At 37.9% G+C, this 19,084-nt stretch overlaps 1 protein-coding gene across 2 annotated transcripts in view; it reads left to right on the forward strand.

Moving 5' to 3' along the window:
* Window positions 1-1,964: 1,964 nt before the first annotated feature.
* The window catches only part of CNTNAP4 (contactin associated protein family member 4), a 257,943-nt gene continuing 240,823 nt past the window's right edge, over window positions 1,965-19,084 (forward strand). For both annotated transcript variants that reach the window (XM_036835023.1, XM_036835024.1), the window contains exon 1: window positions 1,965-2,296. In XM_036835023.1, coding sequence (XP_036690918.1) covers window positions 2,212-2,296 — 85 coding nt within the window. In that variant the 5' untranslated portion in view covers window positions 1,965-2,211. The remainder of the gene's footprint in view (window positions 2,297-19,084) is intronic.

Below are 19,084 nucleotides of genomic sequence, written 5' to 3' on the forward strand. Positions count from 1 at the left end.
AAGAAGTTATTATTGCCATGAAAGGTTCAATTATTTTTCCTTTTTGATATGTGTACTGATCCTTTTAAAATGCATTCTCTAATTTATTTTATGGGAACAATTTTAAGTATAAAGTTTTAAAAGGAAGACAACTTTTCTCTTCTGGAGAGCCTGAGACCTGTTCCCTCTGTGTGGAGTCATTGAAGGAAATACTTGCAGACCAGAATACTGAGCCTACTCACCGTGGCACTTTGGACATACTGCTTAACTTTGCTGAGGCTCAATCTATTCGTCTGTTAAATGGGCACAATGATATTTCCCTCAAAGATTGCTATAATAATTTAATTAGATAACAAGTGGCATATGTGTTCAACAATGTTTAATCCCCTTCAATAATTACTTAACAGAAATTGTCAATTTATATCTGCTTTTGCTTAACATATTATGTTTGAAAATGATATAGGCCTAGAAATACAGAGTAAACACTCGAACAAGGACCTTTCTTTTCCTCTGCTTTCTTTTTTTTTTTTTTTTTTTTAAGGGCTTCAGGTTTTCACTGCCTTTGACAGAGGTCAGGAAGGAGCTGTACTCTTATGTGAAGGGCAGCAAGTCCTAGGGTGAGAGCAGTAAAACTGGGGTCAGAAAAACAAAGTTCAATCCTCAGTGCTTTATTTACTAACTCTATGATCTCCTCAAATCATTTAAATTCCCTGTTCTTCTTTTCTCATCTGCAAAATAGGGAAATTAAAAATATCTATTCTGCTTTGTTTGTAGGCAAGAGCTAGCTCTTATGGTGAATGCTTCTGTCATTTCCCCCTTATTTCATTCATTCTATAGCAAGGTTGCTGCTGCTGAATGCTTATGTTTCTTCTAACTTGTTATCACCAAGAAGTGCTTGAGAACCTCAGTGTTCCTATTGTTATAAAATTTAGCACATTCTAAGTTAAATATCTTGACATTTATTTTGAAGAGCTGATTTATCCTTCTATGACACCATGTTATACACTTATCACTATGTGATACTGGCTCCATTATTTAAATATTTTAATATTCTATTCAAGAACTGGCAGTATCCATGGATCAGCCATTTGAAGAGCAATTCTTCTGTAGCTGGTGATCTTCTGAATTCAACTCCACTCCTCTCTCCTTTAGGCCATTTGAATTACATCTTTATATTGTTTAGGAGGTTTGGTGTGAGTGTGTGTGTGTGTGTGTGTGTGTGTTTTGGGGGGGTTCCCTTTCTTCACTATCCCATCATTTTTATTTTTGGGCCTTTTGGGAATTATTATTAAAGAATTTGATTGTAGAATGCCACTGTGTATTCACAGCCTGAAGCATTCATCAAAATAGATCTATCCAAAGCATTCAGTTTGTGGATTTGTACTCCTGATGCACTAAAATAAGAAATGTTAATTTCTTGCAGACTATTACTAGATGATTTTAAATATCTGCCAAACAGGAATGTCTGTTTCCTTGTGAGGCATTTCCATAATAAAATCCTGGCACCATAGCTGAAGAGGATAATTTTATATAAACAGAGAAAAACAACAGCAAGTATTTTCCCCAAGGACAGTTTTAGCTACAATTTACCAATGCTGCTTAGTTATTTCTGTCTCATTTTATGCTTTTGTTTTGAAACAAAACACAATTTTACCTGGATGCACTCCCGGATAATCAGGAATTAGCTCAGTATGTTGACTGGCTCTGCTGAAGGCAAGACCTCCAGAAAATCAGGAGGCTCCACCGCCTCGCCCCTCCCACAACGGACGTCTCCAGAGGGGAGAAAAGGGTTAAGGATTATTGAAGAATAGAGGAGAGGGGAGGGAGCCCCGAGGAGGCCCAGGAGCGGCAGGCCTCGCCTCCAAGTGCAGCTTTCATCAGCAGCGCAGCGCACGGCGGAGCTCTGAGCGCTGCTGTGAATTTGGAGGAGGGACGCTGCTGCTGCCAATTTCTGGGACCACGGCTGCGAGGAGTGGGCGTGGCCTCGGCAGTGTGGATGCTCGTTCGGAAAGATGCTGAGCGCTTTTCAGTGAGCAGTCAGGGCTGTGGTGTGTGTGTTTGTGTGTGTGTGAGAGAGAGAGAGAGAGAGGGAAGGAAGAGGAGGAGGAAGAGAGACCAAGAGACCCAGAGGTGCTGAAAATCCAGACAGAGCTGGGAGAGAGACTGAGAGCAGGACTGGAGCCCTCGGAGAGCCCACTCAAGATCTTTTGGGGGAGTCCAATAAATGTGAACATGGGGTCTGTCACCGGAGCTGTTCTCAAGACGCTACTTCTGTTATCTACTCCAAACTGGAACAGGGTTTTAGCTGGGAATTCCCGTAAGTATACAGCAAATGATTTAAAACTTGAAGGGGGCCTCTCTGCAAAACTTTAATTCTGTTGTTTTTTATGATTATTATTTGCAGCTGGAATTGCTGCAAAGCATATTGCTATAAATGAAGCATCACTTAAAATCTTGCAAATTCGACTGGGTTTACACATGTCTTTCCTCTTGGTCTGGTCAGAATATGCAAAGTATCATTTCTCTTTTTGTCTATGAGCAGAATCTTGTCCTCTTGTCTTTCTGTATTCATTGAGAACACTCAAGTTCTAGTAAAACATTAAATCGTCATCTTAATCATGGAATAGCCTGTGAATGTCTTCGTTTCTTCCCTTTTTTAGGTTTACTGAATTTTATTGGAATTATGTCTAACAGAAAAACAACTGGCAGACTTTACATTATGCTACATTAGCTTAGATTTCTGAAGTTTGCAATTTGGCAGACTGATAGCTGGCTGCATCTTTAAAATGATGCCCGGATAATAACTGAAATGTACTGCAGAATTCAGGGGCAGAATTGGTAGAGGTGAACCTCAATATTAGGAATTGTGCCCTCACTGCCACCGGAATGAGACTTGAACACTACTGAAAGAGGGGGCTTGATTCCTACATCTTGCTTAAAGAAATACATTCAGGTGTTTTTTTCAAAAGTATTATTCTTGAATTTTTAACTTTATAAATTTGTGATTGAATATTCTGATTCTGAGTTAATGGTCCCAGGGAAGATTTATTAAGACCTTATTTCTAATTTAAGTGTCATCCAAAATAATTTGACAGAAGCCCCTTCATCCACTTTTTATTAGAGATAAGGAAAAGTTTTAAAAGTTACATTTGGCCTAAAATCTCTAAACGGGAGAATTTCCCCCTCCCTGATGAATGATCAACAAGCTCAGCAAATACAACTTTTTCTCTCTTTCTTGGACTTTAAAGGAAAAGCTCATCTGCTTTTCAAGAAAGGGCTATGAGGCCTGATCAGGAATTTATGTCACTACTGTTCAAGCAGGTTTAGGTTTGGGGGACACAAATAAGCCAGTAACCAGGCATTTGCTATGGCACATCGCTTGAGTGCACTAAAGCACTCTGATGTGGGAAGAACATTATAAATGACCTTACTGGCACAAGCCAAATGCTCATTTACATTGAATGGCTGCTGTGATTCCGTGCTTCCATTCAGTATTAGCTCACTTAATGGTGTGGTATATCTATCACTCTGAAAGAAGAGAACTTCATTCGGATGCTGCACTGTGTTTTAGCTTCTGTTTTAATTTGGGGGTGTAAGAATCCCATGAGTCAATAAAATGTGCATATTTTCACCTAATCAAGATCTTGGAATGCTGTAATAGTAGCATTTGACCAACACTACAACAAACAAACAATAACAACACAGACCCCCCCCCACACACACAGAGAGAAAGTTTTGTAGAAAATGCATAAGTAATTCATCGTCCAACTACCGAAGTTCAACAAAAAAGGAAGCGCTAGAGGTCACTCTTACAATGTAAAGCACATCATTTGAAGCATCCTTCCCTTAAGAAAAGCAGAGCTTAAGTCTGGCCTAGAGGCGGTCTTGTCTTTCCAATACGCTGACTGTTTGAGTTTATCATTGATTAATGTGACTGACTGGGCTATTAGTTGTTTACATTTGTTTATTTTCTTGAAGTCCAGTAAAAGGCAGATCGACATTCAATAGCTTCTTTGTAATATATCTTCTTCAAAGGAAAGTTGAGCTGCTGAGAAGATCTGAGGAGAGCAGAATATTCATGGATGCTGAGCTCTGGCTGGGCCTCTCCTGACACTTAAAATTTCAATCCTGATTCTGTATTCTTTCAGCCTTGGTTTATTCTTCAGGAAGTAGTTTAATGCTCTTTTAAACATTTGATTAAAGAACCTATAGCATTTTAAATTATTAGGAACATTTAAATATTAAAGTTGGAATTCTTGGTTACCATATGTTTTAAGAGTTGACTGTTCTTAAAGTGTCATAAATGCAGTTAAATGACTTCAGATAATTAAAGGTGCATTTAGTAATTTCTTGTTACTATCACATTGACAGTATGATTTGCAGCAGTAGATATAAAAGAAAAAATTCATTTCCCAAGTTTTATTTCATTAGTATTTTGTGGGAGGGAAAGAAAGCAAGGTACTTATTACCAAGTCATGGTACTCCATGTGTTGTATCTTTTTTGGAGGAACAAGTCTATATGTTTACCAGCAAGGTTGTAATTCAGCGTAGTGACAAGTGACCATCAACCAGCATAAGTGTTTTTAAAGTATTATAATAGCTCCAGTAATTCTTTTGGACAAGACTTTATATTAAAACATGAATCAATCTTGAACACCAATATTAAAGTCAGGGAGAACTGAATAAAAATAAAGGAAATTAAAGGTCAGTCTCTCGGGTGAATACAAAGACATTTTCCCTCTATCTATTTACAGCTGATTCACCAGGAGCAAATCTGCTGTCCACTGAGTCGGCCCAAGACTGCCCAAGGCCGCCAGTATGAAAGCTTTCATGGGACAGGACTCTGTACACCAGGGACAGCTCAGGGATTAGGTACACTTTAATTTGAATGTTAGTTGATCTAATTAATCAACAGGGTAACTTTACGTTAGAAGGTTTCTGTGCAAACACACACACACATACATGTTCATGTGTATCTATGTGTGTGTGTGTGAACATATGTATATATTTATATAAAGATGCATAAACCACTAGATGCATGTGCTTATACATCTTTGGTGACTGCTGACTCCTCTTCTGACTAAAGATGGAAAACGTTGAATGGACCACATTCTTTGGCTATTAGCACCCTACCTGACATTTCAAAAGCATTGAACCAGCCCCAGGTCTTTCCTCCTTGTTCTGGTCAAGGTGTTATTATATTGAAGGGTTCCTTCTGTGAAAGTTTAGAGACAGATCCTCCTAGTAGGGCTGCTCTTTGATAAGCTGCACAGGCTGTTGTTGGTTTCTTCACTTGCTAGTAAGATACATGCACTGAAAAGGGAGTCATCTCTTTATTTTTTTAAATTATTTTTTAAAAAATATTTATTTTCATTTATTTATTTATTTTGGTTGCACTGGGGCTTAGCTGCGGCTGGTGGGCTCCTTAGTGTTGGCTCACCGGCTCCTTAGTTGTGGCATGTGAACTCTTAGCTGCGGCATGCATGTGGCATCTAGTTCCCTGACCAGGGCTCGAATCTGGGCTCCCTGCCTTAGGAGCGTGGAGTCTTAACCACTGTGCCACCAGGGAAGTCCCTTTATTTTTAAATTGCTCTTATGAACCCACAGTTTCCTTCTGAGCATTAAGACGTTGTTGGGGGAGGGGTGGACACTGTAAAAGAAGAAAAGGTGTAAGTCGTAAGGCAGCTAAGAGTTTTGCTTTTATTTTTACTCTTGCAGATCATGTGATGGAAGCTCTCTGGCTTCAGGTATTCTGAGAATATTTAATGCTTAACAAGTAGCTTATGAATGACATAATTAGAAGTTAATTTCTCACTGTGTGCTTTCCTTTCCATAATTGGAATAAAGGCTGTATGATATCTACCCTGAAAGAAGCACTAAAGAATATGTTAAAATTAACAAAAGATGAAGGTAATGACTTGAGTAGATGATTGTTCTTGTGGGCTCTGGGATGCCACCTAAATGCTACTGGACAGATTCTCAAATTGTTCAAATTCAGCCTTGTACCTCTTTCTAGAAACTTTCTTCTTTTCCTCCTCCTTCCCACCCAAATTCTTTTCCATAGCAAAAAATTACTAATATAAACAGTAAAGTACTGATAAAATACAATTATGAGTTGCAATACATAAGTAGCTGACCTCTGGATATAAAGGTGAGCCTGAACTTTGACTCACTTTTCTAACAGCAATACTGATTTGTTTTCATCAATCTGGTGCATTCTCCCCTTTCCTGATAGTATACATCCCAAATCATTTCTGATAAGGGCAGCCTCCAGCTATGGAGATAACACAGCTCATAGCCAACAAGGAATCGAACACATGACTTCCACGTGATACCTAGTGCTTAACCTAAGTAAAAAACATTTTTATGTCTTCTAAAATTAATGTCAGAATTTGTATCATATGTAAACAATTCCTTTATGGAAGCCAATCTCTATATCAAGATTGAATTAATTTACCTTTTCAGTGAAAACAAATTAATAGAATTATATAATGTCACTTGTAAGATAATGTAATATTTAATTCAGAGGTTGGTAAAATATGGCCCATGGGTCAGATCTAGCCCACTGCCTGTTTTGTGTAGTAGCCTGTGAGCTAAGAATGGTTTTTACATTTTTTTCAGATTTTTTAAAATTAATTTTTATTGGTGTATAGTTGATTTACTGCATTTTGAAATGTTTGAAAAAAATTAAATGAAGAATTCTCTGTGGCATAAAACAATTATATGAAATTCAAATCTTAGTTGTTCATTCTTCTCATTAGTAGACCTGTATGGCAAAAATTTATACTCAATTATTATTATATTTTTAATTTTATCAATAAAATTATCTTAAAATTGATTTCCCTCTCGTTATACAAGGACCTAAATAACATTCTTTACTCTCTAGCTCTTCATAGAAAAAGTTCATTGACCCTTGACTTAAATAAGACACAATATAATATAATGATGTGACCTGGATAGTGGATAAATTATATACTGCTATGATAAAATTTAGTCTTTATTTAGTACGCAAATACATTCCTGAAGAATTGAAGTGCTGAAGGTAATGCTACAATTGCCAGGAGCTATAACAGAAGAAGCCTTCATTAGCATCTTCTTCATATGTGTCTTCTTAAAGACATTATTCTTCAGAAATCTTGTTATTTCCATGGGTATGAATTATTTATAACTATTTGCAAAGTTTCAGCAGTTTTGGCTGCTAAAGAGACACTTTCAATCTCAAGTAATCCCCTTAGTATAAGAAGTTCAATAAAGTGTATAAGTAATTGCAGCTTAGATATTTTGAATGAAAATTCTGTTGTTATTTTATACTTTCATTAGTGTAAATTATTCCACTCCATACTAATAAGGAACATGCATTTGAAATCACTGATTGTATGAAGTAAATCATCTTACTGGAAGAATGTCCTTGTCCCTATGACTTTTACAGTAGCTGCTTCCTAAAAATTCTGAAATTGGCAAACTTTCTAGAATAAGTTGAAAAATAGATTTTCATTTAAGCGCTGCCCACTGAGAATTCATAATAATTAAGCAGGTGCCTTTTACCTACTCATGCCAAGATAATTAATTTTTATGTAAATGCCTTGTCCATTTGGAATTGTATTTAATTTTCATTTCCAAGAACTGATGAGCGGCCTCATTTTATTTACATTACACTGTTTACTACAGTGTTTTTTTTTTTAAAGTTTAAGTTAAAAAATATGATACGGTATAATATTTTAAAAATTCTTTTCCTTGAAATTTCACTGTAGCATTTTTTCCCACAAATGAATGGCCATATGTTAAAATGATTTATTTTTCATAATACTGTTTACAATGGTGCAGAACTAATGAAGATTTCTGTCTTATCAAAAGACCAATTTCCAGATCAAAGACAGCCTAGGACCGTCTCATATAGCTTACTTAATGTGACTTATTCTGGGTGTGGAGGAGAATGATGATGGGATTCATGACTCTCTGTGGTAAATAGATGATAAAGGATAGTGACACTCGCATTACATGGTTCTGAACTTTTTTACAATACTTTTTCACAATTTGATACTGTATTTAGAATCTGAATCTCCTTTACCTCAGATAAATCGTATTGGGGCCTTAATGTTGTCAACTTACGAATCATATCACTGATTAGTCAGGTTATTTATGAAGTCCTTCTCTGTCCTTTTAAAAAAATCTTTTCCTTTCCTCTGTTGTGACTGAAAGTTTACAGAATGACCCAGTCCCTGAAAACAGTAGGAAGAATAATAAGAATTTATCCAACATTGTTACATAAATCCCAGATATGTGTATTCAGATTTGTAGGTGACTGTTTCTGGTGAAATATTAAATAATGCAGAGTTTGATTTTTTTTAAGTGGCCTGCTGTTTCCATTATTGCTTAGCTTAATTATTTTTTCATTTTTATCGATTCAGAAATCTTGGCCTCAGTAACTTGTTTAGTATTTATTTAGAATTATTGCAGTTTTTCAAGTTAACTGTATGGTAAGGAAGGACGGACCCATCACAGAATATGTGCTTAAAATAGGGGATGCTTCATGGATTAACCATGATCATGAGGTGAACTGAGCTGTGTTCTTGGTGGTGGTGGGGTGAATTCTCATAGAATATATGGATTGTTGTTTTAATGGGTATTTCAGGTGGGAACTTTTAGAAACACTCTTTAACAAACAGACCTTTAAAAACATGTCTTGAATTGTAGCATCACATGCTAAGGTCAGTTTGATTTGGGTCCCTATAAAAAGGAAAATCTCAGAAAGAGAAATAAATGCCCTAAACTAAATGCAGACAAAAAATTATGGAGTTTTAGAAGAACTTGTGTTTATCACTGGAAGTCCTTAAAGGAAGAATGAACTCATCAAAAAGCCTCAATTAACTGAATATACTTAAATGAATAATTCACCCACAATATTAATATTGTAATTTGAAGTCTTTGAGGTTTTTTTTTAAAGTTTAAAATTTCTTGAGAAATAATGGATAGTTTACCCATAAGACTAAGTTACAATAAATGCATTTCTAAATAACCGAGATGTCATTGACCATTGGATTATCTTCTTAGTTACTTTTTGGGAGAAACTTTGATGTCTGAGATTCCAGCATTTGAATTTTTTCAAGGAGTTCTAAGACTGTTGTTGTCTGGCTGTGTGCTTCAGTTAGGCATGTATGTATACATATGTTTATTTATTTGACTTCTAGAACTATCATTCCTTGTTTATAATCTATGAATTTAGACCTTCCACGGTGCTGATCACTCCAGGGTCTTGGTAACTCTGTGTTGGTAAACACCATATCTGATATGCTATTAGCACAAGTAAAGATATTTTTGTTTCCCAATTGACTTTCAGAGGATAAAGTTTTTGCAAGCATGTCTTTTGCCAAGGTATTCACATACATGGGACCTGAAACTATGGTATTACTTACTGGTAAAGAATGTACATGCAAAATACATTACAAATTGTCATTATTACTTCAGTTCTTCTGAGGTGAGTTGGTATTTGGAAGAGGAAGAGTATGTGCTTCATTTTTTTTTCTCCCAGTGCATTTTCGTCATGGTTCACGGAAAAGTGGTACTCTGGTCGTAAAACCAGAGAAATAGCATAACAGGAGGTAAAAATGAGCCCGTTTATGTTACAGTTAATGAGTCATTCCAATGTAATAATTGGAAAAGTGAGTGCAGCCTAAAAACATTTGACATTTTAAGTAGTTTAAAATTAGTAACTATAAAATTTTTTTATGCTATAAGTATTTAATAGAACAGTGAAGAAATTTACCTCTAAGGTTTTTAAATCACAAAGGAAAAAAAGGGTGTGATATGTATCAGTTGTCCTACAGCTCTAATTACTTTTTTTACTGAGTACTTCTTATTACTTGGCAGTGCTCTAGAATAAGATGTTATGTGTTTCTAAATTATTAAAAACATATTTGTTTCTGTAACCATTTTTTTTCCCTCACTGGCAAATATGATACTTACAAGTGAGGTCACAGGTCGACATTAGTTTAGAAACAGCATGTGAATATATAAATTCAACTGCTTTCCTAAATTACATTTATCGTATAGTTTTAAGACAAACTACAACCTGTAATTTCGTTAATTCAGACTTACTCTGAAGTTATAACCTACAGAGAGATTTTTTTTAAAAATATTTATTTATTTATTTGCTCACACCGGGTCTTGGTTGCGGCAGGCAGGCTCCTTAGTTGTGGCACACGAACTCTTATTTGGGGCATGCATGTGGGATCTAGTTCCCTGGCCAGGGATCGAACCTGGGCCCCCTGAACTGGCGTGGAGTCTTGACCACTGCGCCACCAGGGAAGTCCCGAGAGATATTTTTTGAATGTCCGTTGAAGGGCGTTGATAAACTCTCCTAGGAATTTGTTGCAAGCCTTGGAGTTGGGAGATGCTTGGATGGCAATGAACAGACATTTGACCCTGTGGCCCATAGCTGAGAACCCCGCATTTTCCTGTTAATGTAAACAAATTACCTTTGTGTATCAGACCCAAAAGAGATTTTTGAGAAAATTTGAGAAAGTTCAGTTTCTCTCTGGGCTAACAGCTTTGTTCTAAAAGATTGAGTATGTATTTAGATCTTCAAGACTTGTCTTTAGTTTTCAAAGATATTGATATGTGTTTGTCTTTTAAGATATGTTCATCAGTAGATAACCAAACAGAAGAAGGGAACTAAATGCAAAGTGGTCTGAGAGCGAAATGAATTGCTGAGAGGAAATTGTCAGTGTGTGTGTGTGTGTGTGTGTGTGTGTGTGTGTGCGCGCGTGAGCGTGCATGCATATGTTGGAAGATATTGTGGATAGGGACTGGGAAACAGGCCATGTCGGCAGAGAAATGGAAGACAATCCCCTAGGTGGCACATTTTCAATTAAGTATTGTTGGGATACATAATAAGATTTTTATTTTATTGCTACTATACCAGAATAGTCTCCTGTAGAGTTTTAAAACAGTATGTGGGATTAAAAATAGCAAGAGGTCTTTCTGGATCCAGTTTAAACTCATCCCAAGCAGAGGGACAGTGTTGCCCTTTTCTGATCCCAAAGTGCTTTATTTTCTAGGCAAAGGCCATGAAGACCTCAGGATCCCCAGTTAACTCAACTTCTAGTCAGTCTCAGGGTGCTAGTCTTTCTGAATATGGCAACAAAGGCAGAAAATGGCAGGAGAGGTTTTGACTTAAAAGCCACTAGATAAATTGAAACATAATTTAACTCTTGAAGACAATGTGGTGAAGTGATACTGCTACCAGGAGAAGGGCGTTCTAAACAAAGTTTTGCATTTTTCACATCCATTCACTTTTATTTCTCAATTTTGGCTGATTTTGAACAGAAAGAAACTATCTCCAAGGCAGAAAGCTGCATGAATGCTTAGCAGTCCTCATAATTAAGGATTTATAATACATATTTACATTTGCCATGTTTTAGATGTTTAGGACTTAATTAAAAGAACATTGCTAAAATAAAAGCAATTCTATCTAAAGTGGTGGTGAGGGAATTCTGTACAAGGTTATAAAGCTGCTCAATTAGGCTCTTTTGTTCCATTGTGAGTATGATTTCTGTGCTTATTTGAACTGTTGTACTTTAACATGAGCCTGTATTATAATACTGTTAAGAAAACATCATGCGCCTTGTAAAATGTCATAACACAACTTTAAGTATCGTAAGATGTGTAGTCCTTCCTAAAACACACAAAAGAGAGAAAATTCGGGAAAAGAACTAGCATACATGTAAGAAAGCAAGGAGCAAACACTGAAGATAACTTTTGGTTTCTTAAATTCATAGCAACCTATAGGATCTAATCCCAAAATGGAATATGATAAAATATTTCATAGTCAAATGTCTACTACAGAAATAGAAAAAGGAGGCTACCAAAAATATGATGTAGAATTTTGGGTACTAAGAATAAAATCATGATCACAATAATTTTCTATGCTTGATGCATAAAACTGAGTCGTTTGCTGGTGTGGCCTTGTAAATGATCATATTCATCTCTTAAAAGCCTTGATATGTGCTTGCCTGGTCTCTCTCTCTCTCCCCCCCCCTTTCTCTCTCTCCCCCTCTTTCTCTCTCTCTCTCTCTCTATTATATATATATATATATATAAATCACAACATGAAACAGATTAGTATGAGAAGAATGTATGTAGTATCATTAATCACTGACACATTCTCTAGAGAAGATGCCAGCAGCGCCCTCTTTTTCTGAGTTAGCGAAACTGAGCCTTCCGTGATCACTTTCCTGGATGTGAGGGTGATCTGGCTGTGGCATCTGTCATCTCTGCGATTGCCAGGGTTGATTTGGCTGAGAGACCTGCGAGGCAGCTGTCCCCTTCCTCCCTCACTACTTCCTGTGACTCATGCAGTATTTTTAAATACTACACATATATCATATTTTTAGGTGTCTGCCATAATGAATTGATGTTTTTAATTAATGTTTAAGGTTTTTATCAAAATGAAAGCGAATCTTGTCTCAGCTGTATTTCATTGTTAGGTGTATATTAAGTCCAAACTTATTAGCGTAGCAAACAAATATCTTCCTCCTCTGAATTTGCTTATCTTTCCCCTTTTGTCTGTCTTAATTGCTTTCTCTCCCTCACAGTCCTGCCCCCCTGCAAGTGTCCTCTAGCCTCTATCACCTGGTCTTTACAGCTGCTGTTCCCTTTGCCTAATTGCCCTCAATCACTCCCTCTAAATCCTCCTGGAAAACTTCTACTGAAAGCAAGCCTCACCTCCTTCCTCTGTGGAGTCTTGCCTGATCAAACCACCTCACCTCTATTCATTCTTCTAACAGAAATTCAGTAGAACCTTGAGCGTTCGCCTATTCCTGATCATAGAGTATCAAATCTGATTTTTTAGAAAATATGTCTCCCTTTCTCTCTCTGCTTCCTTTTTTATTTACAGCAAATGTCATTTGATAGGCCACTATATCAGGTCATTTTTTAAATATAAATTTATTTATTTTTGGCTGTGTTGCATCTTCGTTGCTGCGCGCGGGCTTTCTCTAGTTGTGGCTAGTGGGGGCTACTCTTCGTTGCAGTGCACGGGCTTCTCATTGCAGTGGCTTCTCTTTGTTGCAGCACATGGGCTCTAGGTGCATGGGCTCTAGGCGCATGGGCTTCAGTAGTCGTGGCTCGTGGGTTCAGTAGTTGTGTCTCTCGGGGTCTAGAGCGCAGGCTCAGTAGTTGTGGCGCATGGGCTTAGTTGCTCCCCGGCATGTGGGATCTTCCGGCACCAGGGATCGAACCCATGTCCCCCATGTTGGCAGGCGGATTCTTAGCCACTGAGCCACCAGGGAAGCCCCTATCAGGTTTTTGGATTGAGGATGTTCAATGGACAGGCAAACCAAAAATACATCATAAGCATAAACTTGGAACAGCATTTTTCCTCTTGCAGGCCATCAGTGTGCCTCCTCATTTCTGTAGGGCCTCCCAGGTCATCACCTTCAATTTGGAAAGTTGGACCACAAAGTTCTTGCCACATTTCAAGAAGAAATTTTCAACTCCTTCATCTATCTTGCACTTCAATTCCTTTATTTTACATTTTCCCATTTGAAGATTTTTCTCCTTTATGGAGGGTAGAAGAAAAATAAAATCAGTTTTCTCTTTTTTTTCTTTTCATCATTAACTTTATAAAGAGTGTACCTGCAGCTTCTTTGGTCTTCTTTTGTCTATAAATATATGCAAAACGTTTTTCATTGCCTTTAGTAATTTTGACAAACATTAATGACTTCTGAACTTGTATATTCCTCTTTTAATTGCACACATTTTTAAAGATTATTTTCTTGTAAAATGTCATCATTTTTTTAAAGATTCCTCTCATGTTTATTCCTTCTCATGGTAAACATTTGGGACTTTCATTGCTATTATTTTATAGTTCATAGCTTTCCACACATGACGTATGTTATCATTAATATTGACAAATATTCCCTTTGCATTGGGCTCTGTGGACTCTAAGGTGGTGGAGTGTACCTCACAGGCCTGGAGGGCAGACATTATTATCACTATTTTACAGACTAGGAAACTGGACTTTAGGAGGTAGGAGGTATTTCCAAAGCCACTGAGTAAGGAAGGGTAACCTGGGACGGACTTGAACCCAACTTTCGTGATGCCAAAGCCATTGCTCTTTGAAATGGAATACACTCATCTTCTCCGTGAGCCTTTAAGATCACCTCCCCTGAGTATTAGAACCCACACTTGCCTGTTTTCAGGGTTCCCTCCCTGGTGTGATAAATTATAAGGTAATGTGCCTGTTTTCTTCCAAGGATTCTGTCACTTGTATTTTATCAACAAGCTCTTCCTTACGAGTTGAAGTAAAGTATCAAACATCACCCAGTGTATATATAAGTGTAAATTTTTCTCCTCTGAGTTCCACCGACAACCCCCTACCCTTGCTCACTGATACCCAAGGACCTATGCATTCTGTCTAAATTCCTTCTTTGAGTCGATAGTTCCAGGAACAGGTTCCAAGGGGCTGGAACAGCTCAAATCACAAAGAAAACCCAGCTCCTTTCTGCAAGATTGCAACAGTGCCTGACCAAGGCACTCTGCAATTTTGTTTCTTGCCTCTGTGAAACCACTCTCCTTCCCCATGTTCAGGGATATGCTCCCTTTGGGTGCTGTATTAGTCTGCTAGGGTTGTCATAACAAAATGGCACAGACTAGGTGGCTTAAACAACAGAAGTTTATTTTCTCAAAGTTCTAGAGGCTGGAAATGAAAGATCAAGGTGCCAGCTGGGTTGATACCTGGTGACACCTCGCTTCCTGGCTTGTAGATGGCCACCTTCTCACTGTGTCCTCACATGGCCTTTCCTCTGTGTGTGATCAGTCAGAAAGGGAGCTCTCTGGTGTGTCTCTTCCTCTTCTTATAAGGCCACCAGCCCTCTTCCATTAGGGCCCCACCATTATGCTCTCATTCAACCTTAATTACCTCCTGAAAGGCCCTGTCTCCAAACGCAGTCCCATGGTGGGTTAAGACTTCAATGTATGAATTTGGGGGAGGGGTGGGGTGGTGTCCATAGTAAGTGCTCTCCCTGTTTCAACTGCCTGAGTAAAACGTATCTTCTCTTGGTATTTGAGACAGATATTGCTCTGACCTACTGAAACCTATCAAGTGAGTGAAGTCATCTTACAAGTTTTTTTAAGCTGTCTTCCGATGGACCCCGTCCTCAGTGGCGCTGCTGGGATCATGTGCAGTGCGCTTCTCCGCTAACCCTCGCCGCCTGGTTGCCGCAGGCGCTAGCACTCCCTGACCCTTCTCTCTTTCCTTTTATCTGGGCCTGGTGCTCTCTAACTGCCTCTGCCCGCGAGTTTCTGACATCCCGCTATCCCCCTCCAAATTCTTTTCTCCTTTATGTTACCGAGCTCCAGTTGTGTTGTGATTTGCTCCCTGTGTTTCTCATGTCCCCTTCCCAAAAGTTGATTTTGCAGTTTGTTTCCTCTGGCACTTTTCCACTTCTAATCTGTGAAACCCGGAGCACACAGATTCTCCCTTTATTCCCTGGGATGCTTTCTTTGTCAAGCCAAAACCAACCAAACACAACGTAGGCAAAACAAATGAACAATCATCATTCTAATAACTTCTTTAAATTCAATTTAAAATTTGTCTAATTTAAAATTTGTAGAATGCCCTCCTAGTATTGGGAACTGGGACAGATGTTCGCCATACATTGTTTCACTCAATCTTAATGTGGCATCTGTTCACACCAGTGTTTTCTCTTATGCATGCTTTTCCATCATCTCCAGTGCATTTCTCTTGTGGCTAAATATTCTTTGTCTTTTTAAATGGTTCTTCGTAACTTGTCAAGTGGATATGCTCTTATTTAAACGTTAAGAACCAATTGGTTGTTCACTGATTTATTTTTAAAGTTTCTCAGTCTACCAGTGTCTGTTTCTAATATATGGCTATCTTAAGATTCCTGTAATTCTCTAAGATCACAGGATCTTAAGCCATTTACACGTCAGTGTCATGAAGTGTTCAATGTCTTTGCCCCACTTTAGTGAAAACCTAAATTTATTTTGGAAGGAGAAATTTAACATGATAACTGTCTACACCCGTCCCTTTCCTGCTCAAGAATTTATAACACTTAAAGATGGTTCTGTGTCTCTTCCAGTGGTATCATTTGTTCAAACATGAATCAGAGGTGGTGGGTAGAGATTGCCACACTTGACAGATCGCAGAAGCACATCTGTCACCCTCCAGGAAACCTGCTCACTCATCCATTGGTCTTGTCAGTTACACAAACAGCCGTCTCGTCTCTATAGCCCTCAGCAGCATCACCAGTCATCCCTACCTGTGTGTCTCTCAGGAGCTTGGTGCCCATGGCCTCTGATGGGCGGCTGCAAGTGCAGGTTTTCAGTTGTAACCATGAGCCTAGTGTCTTCTCCAGAAGGCATGAGTCACTGTTTATGGGAAGAACCTCCTAACTGCCATATCACACCTCCCTTGGTACTGATTTTGATTTCCTTCTGGCATCTTCCGGTTTTGTCTTCCTTTTAAAAAAAATGATAATTTCTTCCATCTTTTTGAGAAAAATTTCAACATCTCAACAAAACAGATTAGTATTCCTCCCTACTTTTATTCCCTCCTTTATCAGGAAAAGCAACCTATATATAATGAAGATCACAGTGAAAAAGAAAAACTTCAGATTTACAATTTTGAATGAGAACTCTGTTTCCACAGCTAAACCAGGACCAATACCCCTTGAGCCAGTCTCCCAGGGTGGATATGATTCTGTGAAATACCTGAACTGCCTTTGAATGGTGTTCATTAATCCCAATCTCTTTCTGAAAAAGAAAAATATCAGAGACATTAAGAGCACTTTGTGTCTCACTCTTTCTTTGACTACTGACCCCTATTCATCTAGCTCAGCTCTCTTTAATATTTCCTCGTTACTCTGCACAAGCAATACACTACACCTTAAAAATTTGCTCTATCGAAAAAATCAATGAGATCACCATTTCAGTATTATTATTTTTTAAATTTATTTATTTTATTTATTTATTTTTGGCTGCGTTGGGTCTGCGTTGCTGCACGCGGGCTATTTCTAGTTGTGGCGAGCGGGGGCTACTCTTTGTTGCAGTGCGCGGGTTTCTCCTTGCCGTGGCTTCTCTTGTTGCGGAGCACGGGCTCGAGGCGCGCGGGCTTCAGTAGTTGTGTCACGAGGGCTCAATAGTTGTGGCTCTCGGGCTCTAGAGCACAGGCTTAGTAGTTGTGGCGCACAGACTTAGTTGCTCCGTGGCATGTGGGATCTTCCCGGACCAGGGCTCGAACCTGTGTCCACTGCATTGGCCGGCGGATTCTTAACCACTGCACCACCAGGGAAGTCTTCAATATTATCTTTGATATAACAATATTCATGAGCTTTCTAGTTCTAGGTATAACAACATTGAATGCTTTCTAGTTTTCTTTCTACCTTCCCAATCACACAAGTAAAAAATATTAAGGGAAAATGATTTCCTAGGGCATTAATTAATTGGTTCTAAAATGAATTTCTTCTTACTTTGTACAATCCACTTTTTTTAGGTGGACTTCTGTGACTCTGCATTTAAGGCAACCTTTCACAAAGTATATCTTCACAGTTTTATGGGTATATGCTTGGAACTAATTGGATATTGTTGAAAATAAATGTATTTAATTTCACCTGCTAGTCAAATACGAGGTGAAATACCACAAGCAAATGGCTAATCCAAGAGTTGAAATTTATTGCATCTTCTCGAATGCGCTGTTTTTATTTTTTTTTAATTAAAAGATACAACTGATGCCCAGAACTGAATGTAACATTTTTAGCAGAGTGGCTGGAACTGAAGGTTGTGATCAGTCTTTACTCTTTATGTTCAACAAGACTTTTTTTTTTTTAATTAATTAATTAAATTTATTTAATACACATAGAGCTAATTCAAGTAATCTCCTTCTTCTCCAGCAAGAATTTCTTAAGCCTTACATTCTTCTAAAAATAAGAGATATAAAAAGAGTAAGTACCTATCTGTCTAACAGTTGCCATTGAAGGGCTTCTGCTTATTTTCTAAGTGAGCTTCCAGTGTGAGGCACAGCAAAAGAAATATCAGAGTTACCCTGGAGTTTCTATATTTTGGAGGGTGAGTGTGGTAGGTAAAGAAATTATCCATCCATCTACTCAACTGCTAAAATGACACGTGAGTTTTTTTCCTAGTCAGGCTAGTGGGGTAAGATCATAAATCCCTGCGACTCAGGGACCCCAAACCATTTGGGGAAGACAGAAAGACATGCCTTAAAGTAATTCAAATGAAAAGCAGGCTGTGATACACACTTCACTTCAATCTAGATTCCTGATGTAATGCCATTCTGATTTATTTGGTAACCTATATGTTTCCTCTCATTTCCTTTAAAAATCAGTATATGACCAGTAATATTACTAGAGTTGATATAAGATGAGTTATTATATTTTTCACTGACTATGAGTTTGGAAATTTATCCCCATGAATTATACCGGGTGAATATGTTCCATATTAAATGAACCCTATAATTGCACTCATTGGGACTCTGGTTATTTTTCAGTTGGCACTGATGATTTAGAGAATTATACCTAAGAAAGAAAGAAGAAATACTAACTAAGAATATTATAAAAATTCTTAGTGAAATAATGTTTACATTGCCTGGATGTATTTGGTTTCATACAAACAATTACTTTTCACTGGGTGGGGTGATTGTTCATTCAATCTATTAAAGTGTTCCTTACTCTTATAATTTTTGAGGCTTCTTGGGCTTTTACCTTACTCTGCTCATTTTATTCATTTATTCACTCAGCAAATATTTAGTAGGCCTCTACAGTGTGCTACCTATCATTACACATGTCCGCAGCATCAGTGGTTTTGAAATGTTACAATGGTCAGAATCGGTAACTTCTTGCTAACAATTGAGAATGGAAGTTTTGACTCCCAGATACATAAAGGCTTTTGAGATCATATTTTATGCCTAAGGTTTTGATTTTCTTACAAGAAAATGTACAGTACTATTCAGGGTGGTTAGTTCTATTACACGCAATGTGCTCAGTTGCTGTTTTGGCTAACTGTTAACTAGCCCACCCTGGGCTTAAAGCTCAACATTGCCACTTTCTAGTTCTGTAGAAAAGCACAG

This window comes from Balaenoptera musculus, chromosome 19, assembly GCF_009873245.2.
Source record: "Balaenoptera musculus isolate JJ_BM4_2016_0621 chromosome 19, mBalMus1.pri.v3, whole genome shotgun sequence".
Taxonomy (NCBI): Eukaryota; Metazoa; Chordata; class Mammalia; order Artiodactyla; family Balaenopteridae; genus Balaenoptera; species Balaenoptera musculus.